Source organism: Schistocerca serialis, chromosome 4, assembly GCF_023864345.2.
Source record: "Schistocerca serialis cubense isolate TAMUIC-IGC-003099 chromosome 4, iqSchSeri2.2, whole genome shotgun sequence".
NCBI lineage: Eukaryota > Metazoa > Arthropoda > Insecta > Orthoptera > Acrididae > Schistocerca > Schistocerca serialis.
The window spans coordinates 12,720,920-12,738,922 of record NC_064641.1 but is presented as its reverse complement, the minus strand read 5'-3'; the positions used below and the strand labels follow the sequence as shown (position 1 = coordinate 12,738,922).

The 18,003-nt window shown below is 37.9% G+C and overlaps 1 protein-coding gene across 1 annotated transcript in view; it reads right to left on the bottom strand.

Annotated features, from left to right (window-relative positions):
• The window catches only part of LOC126473666 (protein virilizer), a 104,789-nt gene that overhangs the window by 72,054 nt on the left and 14,732 nt on the right, over positions 1-18,003 (bottom strand). Inside the window, exon 3 of the mRNA XM_050100899.1 lies at positions 1,752-1,887. Coding sequence (XP_049956856.1) covers positions 1,752-1,887 — 136 coding nt within the window. The remainder of the gene's footprint in view (positions 1-1,751; positions 1,888-18,003) is intronic.

Genomic DNA, 18,003 nt, shown 5'->3' with positions numbered 1-18,003 from the left:
ACTTAAGGAAGAGAAAAACACATTAAACAAACTTTACAAAAGTATCAATCTCTGCAGAATCCGTGCACATATCTCAGTTTGAATACAATAAATTTTCTCGAGACAGAGAAGTTTAGAAAAGCATTGCTCACGCAAAACTCAGCTTCCCCTTTTCTCACAAGATATACTGCGAACTGTGGATGAAGAGCAACAGGCAGATTCCATATTTCTAGATTTCTGGATAGCATTTGATACGGTGTGACACTGCTGGCTGTTAACGGAGATACGAACATACGGAATAAGTTCGCAGATATGTGAGTGGCTCGAAGACTTCTTAAATAATAAAACCCAGTATGTTGTCCTTCATGACAAGTGTTCACCAGAGACAAGGGCATCGTCAGGGGTGCCCCAGAAAAGTGTGAGAGATCTGCTGTTCTTCTCTATATACATAAATGATTTGGTGAACAGGGTGGGCAGCAATCTGCAGTCAATTGCTGATAATGCAGTGGTGAACAGTAAGGTGTTGAAGTTGTATAACTGTAGACAACTTAGATAAAATTTCCAGCTGGTGTGATGAATGGCAGCTAGCGCTAAATGTGGAAAAACGCAAGAAGCATAAACCTGTAATGTTTGGATACAGTATTACTAGTGTCCTGTTTGACACAGTAAATCATTTAAATTTCTGGCTGTAACGTTGCCAAGCGATATGAGATGGAATGTGCATAGAGGGTCAACTTCAGTTTATTGTGAGAATTTTAGGAAAGAGTGGTTCACTGTAAACAAGACTGCATATAGGATGCTGGTGTGACCTATTCATGAGTATTGCTAGAGTTTTTGGGACCAGTACCAGGTCGGATTGAAAGAAGAAATCGAAGCAATTCAGAGTCACGCTGCTAGATTTTTTACCATTGGCTTCGAACAACACAGAAGTGTTATGGAGATGCTTCAGGAACTCAAATGGGAATCCCTGGAGGGAAGGCGATGTTCTTTTCAAAAAACTCTATTGAGAAAATTTAGAGAACCGGCATTTGAAACTGACTGCTGAACAATTCTACTGCCGCCAACATATATTGCGCATAAGGAGCACAAAGATAAGATACGAGAAATCAGGATTCATATGAAGGTATATAGACAGTCATTTTTCCCTCACTCTATTTGCGAGTGGAACAGGAAAGGAAATGACTAGTAGTGGTACAGGGTACCCTCCGCTATACACCGTACAGTGGCTTGTGGAGTATCAATGTAGATGCAGATATTGCTCCAGTCATATTACATTTCCTCAAAATTAGTTTCAGGTGGTACTGCAGCAAAGTGTTACTTTCACTCGAATATCCACCTCTACTATTCTGCAACTAGTAGACGTTGTCAGAGCACATTAGAAACATCTGTATACGATTTTACTGCTCTCCATTCCTAAAAGAACAAGGATGGGAAGACAGATTTTTTTTATTAGAGAAAGAAAGAGAGAGAGAGAGAGAGAGAGAGAGAGAGAGAGAGAGAGAGAGAGAGAGACAGAGGTGGAAATAAATTTTGTAAAAAGTAAAAGTATTCAATAGATCAGAGTTTTCATCTGACACAGTAATTTCAATGCAGAAAGTTTCATTACTACTCTGTAACATCACCACTACAATGAATCATGAACAAATGAATTACAACAGCAGAATAAAACAAAATAATTAGGAAAAAAGATTAATTCCCACTGAAATGGAGCTTTATTACATTTTTGTCCTAAATATTTAGGAAATATCAACAAGTTTAAGGGAAACACTTACCCTTCTGTCACATTCTAACTGAATGTTTACATTCTGCTTGTATTCTAAGTCACCAAGGCTCTCAAATGTTGAAGCTCCCGGTTTACTCAGATCATTCACGAAGAACTCTATTTCAAACTGCGAGGGGTTTGTTGCACTGTGAAAGACAGGAATATTCACTGTTAGTCTCTCACACAGCAATTCACATTCTGAGCAAAAGACAATTATTCACATTCTTTGAACATAAACAACTGATGAAAAAACACACACACACACACACACACACACACACACACACACCTCTTTTACTTCTGCAAATATCAATCATCACACATCAAGTATCAACAAAAAAATGCACTTTTGAAAACTCGCAGTCACAATGACCGGAAGCAATGTGGATAAATTTTTTGTACACTTGGCTACTCAATACGTACAAAGCAATTTTTTGTAATTTTATTGTTACTTAAAGTTGTTGTTGTTATTGTTGTTGTTGTGGTCTTCTGTCTTGAGACTGGATTGATGCAGCTCTCCATGCTACTCTATCCTGTGCAAGCTTCTTCATCTCCCAGTACCTACTGCAACCTACATCCTTCTGAATCTGCTTAGTGTATTCATCTCTTGGTCTCCCTCTACAATTTTTACCCTCCACGCTGCCCTCCAATACTAAACTGGTGATCCCTTGATGCCTCAGAACGTGTCCTACCAACCGATCCCTTCTTCTTGTCAAGTTGTGCCACAAACTCCTCTTCTCCCCAGTCCTATTCAATACCTGCTCATTAGTTATGTCATCTACCCATCTAATCTTCAGCATTCTTCTGTAGCACCACATTTCGAAAGCTTCTATTCTCTTCTTGTCCAAACTATTTATCGTCCATGTTTCACTTCCATATATGGCTACACTCCATACAAATACTTTCAGAAAAGACTTCCTGACACTTAAATCTATACTCGATGTTAACAAATTTCTCTTCTTCAGAAATGCTTTCTTTGCCATTTCCAGTCTATATACTGTGAATAAATTGTTCAACAAACAAACGGTGTTCATAAAACTTCATACTTTTACTTCTACTTTTATGGGCCAAGCCCACGTCGAATTGAACACAACTTCGTTTAAAATGGAAATGGCACGTGTCCATGGTGCTTCATTCATGTTACCTCTACGATATTTATTAACAGTGCACCGGAATGTGTGTTGTTACCACAAGAATCAACAAATGAAGTAAAGGTAGCGTGCAAAGAATGGCAGAAGGATGATGCAAGTGCAGCAAATCTAATAGAAGATGTGCTACATAAATAAGCTTAAATAAGCTGCTGAACTTGTGTTGACATGCAATATTGCTAAAGTAGTATGCGCAGTCTGAATGTAGCAGCACACAATGTTTAAACATGTTAACCGAAACCTTTTTTCAGGTCAAGCACAACATGACACATGATATTAGGACACATGTAACTCGGCTGCAAAAGTGATCCATATTTCTAAATGAAGAATAAAAAAAATGTGAAGGGAATATGCTGGCTGAAAGAATAGTAAATGGTTGAATTTTTTCTATGTTGGGAAGGAAATGAGGTAATTTTATAGATCTCTGGGATATAATACCATCAGCAAAACAGAGTTTGAATTTACTTATTGAAAACTCCTTTGCTACTGGATTGCATGAACAAAATACAATCGAAAAACTACATTTGCCATTTCCAATGCACAAAAGGAATGAAATAGTTAACAGTTAGGTGAAGATGTCAAAAGAGTGAACAGCAGTGTGTCCATGAACACATGTGACAGAAATAATGAGTGACAAAATGAGAAGGTGAGCGGAGACAATGCGTTTACTTCATGCATCATCTGTGCAGCTACTGGAAGCTGTGACAGTGGTGTTATGAAACATATCACTCCAATTAAACGGTTCTTTGTTTTGCAAAGTGAATTTGACATTCTTGATGTGATTTCATTAGTAAAACAAGATAATGACATGTGTGCATTTGCTCAGGGAACAGGTTATATCAAAATAAGACAAAGCAGTGAATGGAACAGTGGCAGAATGGACAAAGTTTTATATGTGACTGATGCAAGTGTTTATTTGTTCTCAGCCAAGGCAGCTACATATAACAGCTACACTGTAATCTTTGAGTGTAAAAGTATTAGGAGTTGGAAGAAAATCCATTGGCAGCATTTTCATGACAGATTATATGGAAAATGGGCTGTATGTGTTGAATATGCATGTTATAAGACCAGAAAACAGCAATCAAATGAACTTGTGACACCATCTGAAACACCACAAATGTGCCACACAAGACTGAGGCATCAAAATTAATAACACGTCAAGAACATCTAGAAAAAACTTGACATCTTTACAGAATGTTGCAAGGCTGAATTTTGCGATGATTAAGATAGATGCACAGAACACCATTCATGCAAAGAATAAACCACTCCACAGTTACTGGCGAATTAATCCATGCAGATGTCAATGGACTAGTGAGTACAGAATTGTTTGGAGGTGCTTGAAATTACATAATGTTTCAACAATGATTTCAGTATATTCCACTGAATTTTGTTTCTAAAACTTAAAAATGGAGTACACAATGCACTTAATCAATTTCTAAATGAAGTATAACCCAATGGACATACCATTAAACTATTTAGATATGACAGAGGCAAAGAATTTAATGACAAAAAAGTTAAGGAATTTCCCACAGAATTATTGCATCCTCCACCTTGGTCCTCCACCCAACAATATCATGTGACCAAACAAAAAAGAATAGAACAATTGTTGAAGCTGCAAAGTCGAGGCTGAAATGAAGTAAACTATCAAAGGATTGTGGATGGAAGCTTGCAATACAACAGTCTATATCTTAAATCATACTAGAAGATCTTCAGTTCCAGAAAAAAAAAAAAAACCCTACGAGCTGTGGAACAATAAACCTGTAGGAGAACTTGATCACCACAAAATTTTTGGCACAGACTCATACAAACAAACAATTCCATTCAAAGTTTGATAAGAAGGCTGCTTGTGGACAACTTGCTGGGTATGTCAATGACAAAAATGGATTTAGACTATTGAATCCTCCCAACAAAACAAGACTTAGAAGCAAGGATCAAAGCTGCATCCAGAACATCATATTCACTCAACAAATTATGGTCATCCAAAATTTGTTCAAGAGGAATCAAAATAAGGGTATATAAAACTATAATCAGACCAATAATACTATATGGGAAAAACAAGGAGAACAGGTAAGAATGCAGAGAGAAAGAGAAAGGTTTTAAAATCCGGCAAAAGATATTTGGGCCAGTCTGTGAGGAAGGAGAATTGTGAAGGAGAAAAAACATGGAGCTCATGGAGATACGAGTTCTGTATCTTGATCTAACGCAATATCTCAAAAATTATGCACTGGATTAAAAAACAGAAAAATGTGTGTTCAATATTTTTAAAAATGCAGATATCAATGTTGACCCTCCTACCCAGTCTATATGAGAACATCCCATTTTTATTGTAGGATCAGATTCTATGGGAAAAAATGTAACTTTGGTATATAACACTTCATCACTGCACAATAGATGGCACTGTAATTGACAAAGAACACATTTGAGTTCCAAAACGGTATTATCTCAATAAAAATGCATTGGATCAAAAACATAATACCAGATGTCTGTGACAAATAACTCAGTGTTTTGCAGCTTTCTCCAAGTAGCAATTTTGAAACATACATACATTCATTCACTCACTCACTCGTTCATTCAATCATTATTTGACTTAGCCTCCTTGAAAGTATATTGGCACTCATTTCTTAAATCCATTTCTTCACAAACTGACAGAGTTATTAAGAAGAACGCAGGCTATTATGATAGTAGACAAAATAAAAATGGCTTACATTTACGGTGAAAGTGGCAGGAATAGAAATAACACTAATCCTCTGTGCTTAATGTTGTCCAATCAGGATGCGATCATGTGCTTCTTTTTGTTGGGTTGTTCGATAGTTCTCCATCGAGGGAACTGTACAGCGATGAAAATGGATTTGTCAAAAAACATATGCTAGAGAGAATAATGAAACTGCGATATTAGTTGCAGTGAATCATAACCCCTAGCACTTGGCAATTAAGTCATGCATCAGGAATTAGTCAGACTATCATTTGCTGAATTTTACAACAGAAACTGTTTACTGTTTCATATTTCCCTCTGTAACAGATTTCATAGCAACATTTTTTAAAACTTCACTTGAGTATTGTGCTCTGATGAGTCAACCTTAATGCCTGAAATGGTAAGACATGGTATCTGAAACAGAGAAAGTCAAATGTGAAATACAGTCTTCTTCCACAGGAAATCAAAGTGAGAAAAATTTGGCACACTTCATTCTGGATGAAGTAAAATACGAAGTCACTGTAACAATAAATCAACGGGATTCCTGAAGGCAGAAACTTCTGAATTTTCTGAAAAAGATAAACTGGAGAAGAGAAGACAAAGAAGAAAAACTGCCTGGTGGAGAATGGTGAATTCTTGATGCTCACAAAATTTGATGCTGGTGAATGGAAACATACAAATTGTTTTTCTGAAGTATTGCAGTCAAATGAGAAGGAAAAATGAATGAAAGCTATTAATGAAGAAACTGAATTGGTTGAGAGAAACAATATGTGGGTGTTAGCTAACTGTCCTAGGAATGTCAAGGTATTGCAGAATCCTTGGGTTTTACGTCAAAAACCTGCATCTGATGAAAGTGCCAACTTCAAAGCCCAATAGATTGCTAAAGGGTATATTTAGAAAGCAGGAACTGATTATGAAAATGCTGGTAAAACAATATGATGTAAAGACAGCCTTTCTGAATGCAATATTTCCAGATGAAGCATATCTGGAACAACCAGAAGTTTTCAAAGATAATGTAGATCAAGTGTGTGTCTTAACAGTCTTTATTGTCTCAAACAACCCCTGCACTACTGAAACAAATGTTTTATGGAAGTCTTGAAAAAAGGTGGATTTCATTGCAAACACAATGAAAACAGATTCTGTAGAAATTTATGTTGATGATGGCCTAATTGTTAGCAGTGACAAGGCAGAAACTACTGCTTTTCCAAAAACTTAACAATGTGTATTTAATATGAGAACAGGTATTCTTAGCATATTCTTCAGCTAAAAAATGATGCAGAATGAAAATGGGGTAATTGCATTACATTACGTTGCTGCTGTGATCTTCAGTCCAAAGACTGGTTTGATGCAATCCTGTATAAATCTCTTCCTCTCTGCATAACTAACTATTGCAACATACATCCATTTCAAACTGCTTACTGTACAATTTTTAACTCCCCGTCCCAAATTCCTTCTATTATCAAACTGATGATTCCTTGATGCATCAGGATGTGTCCTACCACTGATCTCTTCTTTTAGCCATGTTGTGTCACAAATTTCTTTTTCTCCAATTTGATTCAGCACCTCTTCATTTGTTATTGATTTACCCATCAAACTTCCTACATTCTTTCGTAGCACCACATTTCAAAAGCTTCTACTCTCTCTTTGTCTGAACTACTTATCATCAACATTTCACTTCCATACAGGGCTGCATTCCATACAAATACCTATTGAAAAGACTTAATAACACTTAAGTTTGTATTCTATGTTATCAAATTTCTCTTTTTTAGCAATTTTCTTGCTATGGCCAGTCCGTGTCTGTATTTTATATTTTCTCTACTTCAGTCATCATCAGTTATTTTGCTGATCAAGTAGTAAAACTCTTTGACCTATTTCAGTGTCTTATTTCCTAATCTAATAACAGTACCATCGTCCAATTTATCTCGATAAATTCTTTTATATCTGATACCAGAACCACGTATTTATTAAAAGACAATTCCATTTCCCATCTTAGACATTATGTATGATGGTAATCCCAAAAGTAAGGTCTCCTATTTTTTTATAAGTACATACATCTGTTTATTTCTACAATGAATTACATCAGTTTACAGCTTGAAAATTTAGCTATTTTTCAACATAATCACCATTTCTGTCGATGTATTTTTGTAGACACTGTGGCAGTTTTTGTATGCACATGTCATACCAGCTCACCACCATGTTGTTCAGAAAGTTATGAACCTCTTCTTTCACCTCGTCGTCGGAGCTGAATTGCTGGGACCACAATTAATGCTGACGGGTACTGTGAGGCTGAAAAAACTCAAATGGGCAATTCAGAAACGGAGAAAAGAAATGTTGAACAAGGGCGTACACATTCTCCATGACAACGCTCGCCCACACATCACTCGGCAAACTGTTGCTCTCCTGTGACAGTTTCAGTGGAACATAATCACCCACCCACCCTATAGTCCTGATTTGGCGCCCAGTGACTATCACCTATTCCCCAGGTTAAAAGAACATTTGGCCGGAAAACGATTCAGCTCTGACAAGGTGGAAAAAGAGGTTCATAGCTTTCTGAACAGCATGGCGGTGAGCAGGTATGACATGTGCATACAAAAACTGCCACAGCATCTACAAAAATGCATCGACAGAAATGGTGATTATGTTGAAAAATAGCTAAACGTTCAAGCTGTAAACTGATGTAAACCATTGTAGAAATAAACAGGTCTATGTACTTATAAAAAAACAGCAGACCTTACTTTTGGGATTACCCTCATAGTCACTATCAATTATTTTATGACCAGCTGATTTTGGCACTGGGCCATTTTCAGTCACTGCCACCAGGGTGACAATGTAACATTATGGTGATAGAAGTAGCACTTGAAAGTGGCAAGGCATCAGTGTCAGCTGATCCAAACGACATAAAGGACAGAGATTGTATAACAGCCAAGGTGTAAAATACAATTGTCTTTTGATTAAATTTAAGTGCATTCCACTACCCTCACTATATATGCTTCCGCTGATGTTCATTTTATAATCTCTTTTCAAGACACTATCCATTTCTTTCAACTACTATTTTGAGGTCTTTGCTATCACTGACAGAATTGCAATGTCATCAGCAAACCTCAAAGTTTTTATTTCTTCTCCCTGAACCTATTCCAAATATCTCCTCACTTTCCTTTATAGCTTACTCAACGTACAAAGTGAATAACACTGGGGAGAGGCTACTATGCTGTATCATTCCCATGTCAACTACTACTTCCATTTCATGCTCATCAACTCTTATAACCACAGTTTGGTTTCTGTACAAGTTGCTTTTTGCTCACTGTATTTTTACCCATGCTGCCTTCAGAAATGCAAATTCTAACACACTCAACACTATCAAGAACTTTAACTAAACCTACAAATGCTATAAATGTAAGTTTTCCTTTTTTCAGTCTACTTCCTCAGATAAAGCGTCACATATTCCATTTCTCTGGAACCCAAACTTATCTTCAATGATGTCAGCTTCTACCAGTTTTTCCATTCTTCCCTAGATAATAAAAACTATTTTACAACATTACTTATTTAACTGAGGTTTCAAGTGTTCACAACTGTCAGCACCTGCCTTCTTTAGAATTGGAAGATGAGAGTATTTCACCTGTGCAATATATTTTGCATACAGTTCAGAATAGTTTTGTCATTGCTGGTTCTCTTGAGGATTTTAATAAATCTGTGGTAATGTTGTCTAGCTATTTCTCCTTTGGCAGTTTGCACTTCCTGTCAATCAAATTTTTTAGATGTCTGTATTCCTTTTGCCTTCTCCATTAGACACATTTTTATACAGGGTGGATCAAAAAGAATCATTCAATTTAAAAAAATCATAACTATTATGTTATTTGAGATGCGTGTGTGAAAAACATACTGTTGGAAAGAACAAACTCTCAAGTTTTACATGCTTCCCACTAGATAGCAGCAGTGGGAACCCACTCCAGTTATAGTAAATACTGTGTCAGGACAACATAAAATGATTTGTGTTCTACATTTTACATAGTGCAGTCAGTAATAACCATTTAGTGTGACTTTTGTACAAGGTATGGTGTGGATCCTCCTAAAGCACAGAGCATTAAACAGTGGCACAAACAATTCCGAGAAACAGGTTGTTTCTGTAAAGTCCAATTGCTGGGCTGTCCTCAAATGTCTGATGCAGACGTCAAACGCACCCACCATAATTTCACAAGGAGTCCGCAGAAATCCGTACGTTGTGCAGCTCAACAGCTCAGCATGGTCCCGATGTCCACCTGCCAGGTGTTGCATTGATGTTTACACATGAAAACATACAAAATTCAGCTACTGCCAGCTCTTCGTGAAGAGTTCTGTAATTTTGCTCTTGGCAAGATGGAGGATGACAGTTTTCTTCCACACTTAGTATTTAGTGATGAGGAAACATTACAATTAAATGGAAAGGTGAACCATCGTTGTCTGAGATTCGGGGTACGGACAACTATATGAAGTTGTACAACATGAGACGGACTCTCCAAAATTGAATGTGTTTTGTACAGTTTCACAGGAAAGAGTGTACGGTCCATTTTTCTTTGCCGAGAACACTGTTACAGGAAGCACATAACTCGATATGGTTGCAAAACTTCTTCCTTTTTCCCCAGTCGACTCGCAAGACTTCCTTTACCAACAGGATGGGGCACTGCCACCCTGGTATCTGGAAGAGGGAGAATTTTTAAATCAAGGGACTACTGAACAATTGATCTGTTGCACTGGACCAAATGATTTGGCATTACATTTCTGCAGTTCTGGCCACCAAGGTCACTGGATCTGACTGTATGTGATTATTTATTGTGGGAGCGTTTATAAAAGACTTTGTTTATGTGCCTACGTTGCAAACAACAATGAATGAGGTATCGCATAACAGCAGCCGTGGAAGCTATGACTCGAGACATGCTAGGGGCAATGTGGGAACATTTGAATAACGCATTGACATGTGGCGTGCATCTAGAGCGGAGGGGGGGGGGGGGGGGGGGGGGGCATATTGAACACCTACAGGGCGGAAAAAGAAAGAAAAACTTTTAGAGTTTCCTGTTCATCAAAAAACAAAATTCATTGCATATGTTTATTAGTTTCAGAAATACAGATATGCCAAATCAGATGCTTCTTTTTGATACACCATGTATTTTCTCCTTCCATCAATTAGATTCAAAATCTCCTGTGTTATACAAGGATTTGTACTAGGTCTTGTGTTTTTCCCTACTTGATTCTCTACCACTTTCACTATTTCTATCATGTTTCCTACCCCTGTTTCATCCAATTCGTGCCTAATGCCACCTGAAACTCTCAACAACCTCTGGTTGTTTCAACTTACCCAGATCCCATCTCCTTACTTTCCTAACTCCCTGCAAGTTTAACACAAAAAAAAAAAAAAAAAAAAAAAAGAGAGAGGTGAGAGGGGGGGGGGGGACATTTTGAATTGTAGAAAGCAATATGAGCTCATCTCCCACTGGACATGAAGACAATGATCAAAATGAATCTATTTCATCCTTTATCTCTTAATGCAAGGCAGTTAGACGTCTGATCTATCTTTCAATAGCAAGTGGTCATGAAAATTTTTGCAGTGAATAAAAAGTTGTTCCAGTTATGGAAAACCAACTACCCAGGACTGCAACTGACTGAAAAGTGTATTCTGGTACCTATAAGGACATTAAATTGTGGTATTATTTATGATAGAAGAGACGATTTGCAAAATTGTAGTGACACTGAATTCACTGGTGACAAGTGTTTGACAATCAGCATTGTGGCAAAGTACTCTGGTGGAGCAATAGCATGGAGAAATCAGTTGCAGAGAGTAGTGGCTAAATCTACAGCTGAAGCAGAAATTATTTCAGCAAATAATTTTTTAACTCTTTGTAATTTATGTTGTTAGCAAATAGTATCCTGTAAATAAACTGCTTTTAAATGAAAATGTGTTGATCAAACTTAATACCTTTAACACAGACTACACAATTTTTTTATAACTGGTAAAGTACCTATGCTGCAGATGTATGTTTTCATCTTATACATCAACATCTTTCCTCCGCAAGGCACCTTATTGGAGTGTTGTTGGGAATTTTTATACAGCACTATCTCCTCCCCCATTTTCCAGTTCCAGTTACAGGTGATGTGCAGGAACTACAGTTATTGGTAAGTCTTCAGAATATGGGACGAACAGCTGTACATCTCCATATGAGTTTCAATCATTCTAATTTTACTTTCAGGTCTTTTTGTGACATATATGCAAGAGGAAGCAAATTTTGATTAATCCTTCTCTAAAAGTACACACACTGAATTTTAACAGTAAAGCAACCTGTGAAACATATCTCTCATGCAGCATCTGCCACTGGAGTCGGATTAGCACCTAGCTGACACTTTTGTGCTTATTACACAAACTCATAATGAAACACGTTGCTCTTCTTTCAAGCTTCCCAACATATCAATCAGTCTGGTCATGTTTCCAGACTTTCCTACAATTAGTTTTATGAGAACATTCCACATTAAACCACAATGTATACGTAGTCCCAGTATTCAATGGATATGACAGTCTACTGTGATTGGTTGGGAATCGCATAATCGGATAACAATGGGTCTTTCTCACCCATTTGTGTACAATACATTAAATCTGATTATGTTAAATATCAACAAACAATCTGGTGTCGATCTTCTGCAACTTTCCTATATTTTGCTACAAATTCCTAGCACTTCAATTCTCTATATACTCTGCCTGACCAAAAATAAATAAATAAAATAAAAAGGACCCAGCTGGGGAGGAGGAAAAAACATGACCCTTCACGGGTTGAGAGGGTATGTGATGTTACTGCAGTGAGTACAAAACAGAGTCAAATTTAGAAAAAAAATGACAGTATGAGCCCATTTATCAGTCTGACATTGCAACCCCTCTGGCCTGGATGCCTGCACTGATTTTGCTGGTAAGGGTCTCATAAAGCTGTTGCATACCCTCCTGAGGCAAGCTGTCCCACAACTCTAGGGATCTTTTCAGTCATGCGAGTGCCTCACTGTCACACAGACGCTTAATAGACACACATGCCATTTGTGGACGATGGCACCGCAACACTGTTGCAAGAGAGCTAACACATGACACAGAATGTTGACAGGCTGTTGAGCCATTAGAGTTACCTCAGTCACTGCCAACCATGACCTGAAGCCAAACCTGATGGCTCCCCACACCATGACACCAGCAGCAACACCACTGTGCACTTCTAAAATATTGGAAGAATGGGACGTCTCCCCAGGTCACAACCATCTGTCATCTGGGGTAGTACTGAACTGTAAATCAGCACTGAACACAAAGAGCCACCATTCATCAGGCAGCCCAGGCTTCTCGGGCACGGCACCGTGCCAGTCGTAGCCATGTGTGTTGTGGTGTTAATGGCAGCCTGTGTGTGGGACAATAATTCTGTAGTCCAGCTGCTGCTAGTCTCAGAGCAATGGTGCAGGGCAATGCAGAATGTCTATTACTTGTTCTCAAATGGCAGGAGCAGTTGTAAGGGGGTCAAAATATGCTCGGTGCACAATAGGGCGATCATCTATTTTGATGATCACACGTGGCCGATTGGTACCTTGGTGACGAGTATGTCTGCCCTCACACACCCGTGCAGTCCAACAGAGGGCCATTGTCCCATGTAAATGCTCCACAAATCAGAATATTGCACGATTCAACCAGCAAGCCAACTGAAGGCCCACAATGCGGCACCTTTCAAACTTTGAGGTGCTGATAACACTGCCTCACACGAGCATGCAGCATCTCTTTGTGTCCTCCTCAGTGACCATTCAACATCTGACACTGTTCATGCCTCCTATATATACTATCAGGCCTGATAACAAAACTAAATTTGAACATCACTAATGCATTCTGGTAGTCATTCTACTTTTCACAGCGAACTGGAACTCTAATGATTTACATATCTGCTGACGGCGTGTATGTGTATGAAGTTGTACTGACATCTGAACATATCTTCTTGGTGCTTGACTTTTCTTGTCGTGCAGTGAATATCAGCACTTGCGAACAGCCTTATAAAGCTTCTGGCATACCCAAAAGGACATTTATACCTACTGAATACTCTCTCTGGGTAAACTCAAAGCCACTTTTACAATTAATTTCCATTCAGTACAACATACTGTTTTCTGTTTGGCATCTTTCGACATATCCCAATGCTGTTTTGGGTAATTCTTCCACCTACAGGTGTCTCCCAAAGTTATTCCTTCAAACAATAAAATTCTATTTGTAACCATCTTTTTTTGATTAGTTACTTGCTTAATACATACTACAGAAACCATGTCTTCTGAAATTCTGATCCATTTATTTCCTGAGTGTACATCAAGACACCACCTGCTTGATCCTTGCAATGCAACATAGTATCAAATATAAAAGACAGCATTATCTGAAAATCAAATTGTGCTTCAATGAAAGTGAATCCTCAATACCAGTTTACAAGGGCTGTTCAAAAAGTAAGGTGACTTTTCGAATTGCACAGGCAACGTACATTCGATTATCCATCTTTTTCTTTGTTATGTTCGTACACATGTCCCGAACATATGTTCACAGTTTCAAGTGTACAGCATAATTCGTTTGTTTTTGACAGAAAGGTTAGACATGTTTTAAAGTTATTGGCGTTTTTTGATTATCATAAAAAAAAATGGAGAAAATAATTTGCATCAAATTTTGTATGACAAATGGAATCAGCACATCAACTACAGACACTAATGTCGAAGCTGTGAAGAAAATTGTTTTGGAAAATCATCAAATTACTATAACAGAAGTTGCTGAGCATGTTGGCATATCATTCAGCTCAGTCAAGCAATTTTTTTGCATATTTTGGACATGAGACGTGTGTCAGTGGCGTTTGTTCCAAAACTTCTCAATTTTAATCAGAAGAACTGTCGGATGAGCTTCACTCAGGAGCTCTTGAATGACATCAACGATGATCCTGATTTTCTCAATAGGGTCATAACTGGTGACAAAACATGGGTTTACGGTTATGACATCGAAACCAAAGCCCAATCATCCCAATGGAAGTGTCCCAGAGAGCCAAGACTGAAAATAGCATGCCAAGTTCAATCAAATGTCAAAGTTTTGCACACAGTTTTTTTTTCCTTTTTTTTCCAGTTGCAGTGGCATAGTGCATAATGAACTTTCACCTCAAGGTTGTACAGTCAACAAGGAGTATCACCTTGACGTTATGTGCCCGTCTGCGAGAAGCAATACACAAAAAATGTCTGGAATTGTTGGGGGAGGGGGGGGGGGGGGGGGGGGAAGGTCATGGCTTTTGCATCACAACAATGTGCCTGCTCATTCATCATTGTTTGTGAGAGATTTTTTGGCAAAAATAATATAACCATCATGCCTCAGCCACCATATTCACCAGGTTTGGCTCCCTGTGACTTTTTCCTGTTCCAGAAACTGAAGAGACCTGTGAAAGGATGATGATTTTCAAAGATTGGGGATATAAAAACCGCAATAAAAGTACTCAAGGCCATACCAAAAAGTGCTTATGAGAAATGCTTCGAGGACGGGAAAAAGCGTTGGCATTGTATCTGAGGGTGATTACTTGAATTACATGGATTTGATAAATGAATAAATAAATATTTCTTCATAAAAAATATAAAGTCACATTACTTTTTGAACACACCTCGTATACTGATCATGGTAAGCTGTGCTATCAGCTAAAATCACTGATACACAGCATTTAGAGCTACATTATTATGGGGTAGGATATTTGCCTCAGAGAGTAATACCGAAGCAAATAATCCTTCTTTAACTTTGGAATTTTGAACTTTTTTTTTTTTTAATTGAAGTGGCCATTTAACTGCTCCACCACTCACAGAACACTGAAATAAAGGGGGAAAATCCACAATTGAATAGATGTACAGATAATTAGTCATTTTATATTCACGGTACTGAGCAGTAGACAGACACAAAAGCGAGATCTTAAACATGGTAGCTCACCTAATGAACCTGTGTTGTTGTTCACAGCACACACATATTCACAACTGCATAATCCTGTCACCATGACTACATTACTTTAAGTGTGAAGAAGAATAAAAGTTCATATGCTGATCTATCATGTTCCAGTCTTTGTTTATGTGCCTTCCTCCTGAACTCCAACACAGGGCAGGTGATTATCTTTACCCCGACCACAACACATGTAAACCAGAATTTTCCATTATCATAATTTTTCTTTAAGGTGTGGTGAACAAATGCTACAAAATCGCCCCTTGCCTACTTTTCATTTTAATGAGTTGAGACAATCGTGCTTTATTATCTCTTGTAAGTTTAGCTGCTTTGAAACTTGGATTTTTGTTATGGAAAGAAGATTAAGGATTTTAACATCCCACTGACAATAAGGTCATTCGAGCCAGGGCACAAGTTTGAACTGGTGGAGGACAGGAAGGAAGTTGATCATACCCTTTGAAAGGAACCATCCCAGTAATAGGCTTAACAATTTAGGGTTAATGTGGAAAAGCTAAATCAGCTTTGCTGGACAGGTATTTGAGCCATCATCCTCCTGAATATATGTCCAGAGTCAACAATTGCACCATCTGGCTCAGTGATTAATTACTCTTCTACTCGTATCAGCCATCAATGGATGGCATTATTTTAACTAAATTTTTCCTTTCCCTGTGCCTAGACTGTAATCTTAGCCCAGTATATCCGCATTCGTTTTGTATATTGTTCCTTCCTTGCCAGTTTTTTTTTTTACTTTTAGCTTCTCTTGAAAACCACGGTGCTCTTGGAGCTATCCCCAATTCCTGCAGTCCTTTTTCTTCCTCTGTGAACCACAACTAATTAGCTGTCCTGTTGAGAAAGTAGTGGAAGATTTGACTGCTCAATCTTGAAGGACTCATACAAGCAATGGGACCAAAGAAAACAATACTCCTCTTCCAAATGGTCTCCATGATCTTTCCTACATGTTTGTAGAGTTCATGGTTGTCATCGTCTTCAGAATTAACCAATTTTTTAATTGACCTATAGCTTAGTTAGCATAAGATGATCTCTGACAGCTTGTAAGCAATGTTGCCAGTTTTTTACACCAAAGTACAAACAACTACTGGCAAAAACAATACCCATCTGTTGCCATAGCCACGTTTACAAAATCACACTATGCAATTGGTTGAGGTAGATTCACAAAGCAGCCATGTCTAGCCCACTGCAACTGTCAGGGATCTTCTTACACAGTATCAACTGTCGGATTTTCCTCAAGACATTACTGTTTCTTATTTCTCAGTCAGACCTATTCTATTCATTAACACCGACATCTGTTTTGTCGAAAACAGACATTCCGGGACAGTAGCTGTGTACAAAATACAAGCTGATTCTTGCAAAGAAGGAAACAGCAACAAGCCACTGCTAATAATGCTTTTTATTTACACAAATACTGCCATTACTGGTTTTGAACCAGAAGGTTCATCTTCAGATGACTGTTCATACTTACATTACAATTGCCGTCTTTTACGTTAATTGTTGGCTTATTTTTCTCCTTGTGGCAGAAGTTGCTTGGACTGATGGTACCCAACAGCACAAAAACAAAGTGAGAAATGGTGAATTTAACTGTTTCTCACATTTTTGCTGTAGGGAACCACCACCCCAAGGAACTTTTGTCAGAGGGAGGAAAAAAGCTGACAACTAGTGTAACTAACAACACATTTAATCTACACATGAACACCTGTTTAAAGATGAACCTGTCAGTTCAACAGTAACATCACTATTTGCATAAATAATCAGCAATATTAACAGTGGCCAGTTGCTGTTTTCTTTTTTTGCAAGGAACAAATTGTATGCCTATTTGACTACTCTGTAATTTACACTTCCAGTGTTCATAAAACCCACTTGAAGACTATTTATTGGTCATTCCACTCTCTAATGGCATGTGGGAAAAATAAACATCTCAATCCTTCCACGCTAGCTCTGATTTCTATATTTTATTACAATGCTCATTTCTATGTATGTAGATGTGAGTGAACAAACTGTTGCATTCGGAGGAGAAGGTTGGTGGCAGAAATTTTATAAAAAGATCTCAGCACAATGAAAAACACCTTCATCTTAATAAATGACATACTAGCTTGCTTATCACGTCTATAACACTCTCTCACCTATTTTGGGATATTACTGGTCTTCTTTGAACTTCTTAGATGTCCTCTGTCCATCCCATTTGGTAAGCATGCCATACAGTGCAGCAATAGTCCAGAAGAAGGTGGACAAGCATAGTGTAGGCAGTCTCTCTAGGGGATTTGTTGCACTTTGTGTGTGTTCTACCAATAACAGTCTTTGGTTCGCCTTCGCGACAATATTTTGCGTGTGACAGTGGCAATTTAAAGTGTCTGCAATTGTAATCCCTAAGTATTTAGTTGAATCAACAGCCTTTAAATTTCTGTTATTGTGAAATTTAATACATTTTTTTTAGTAC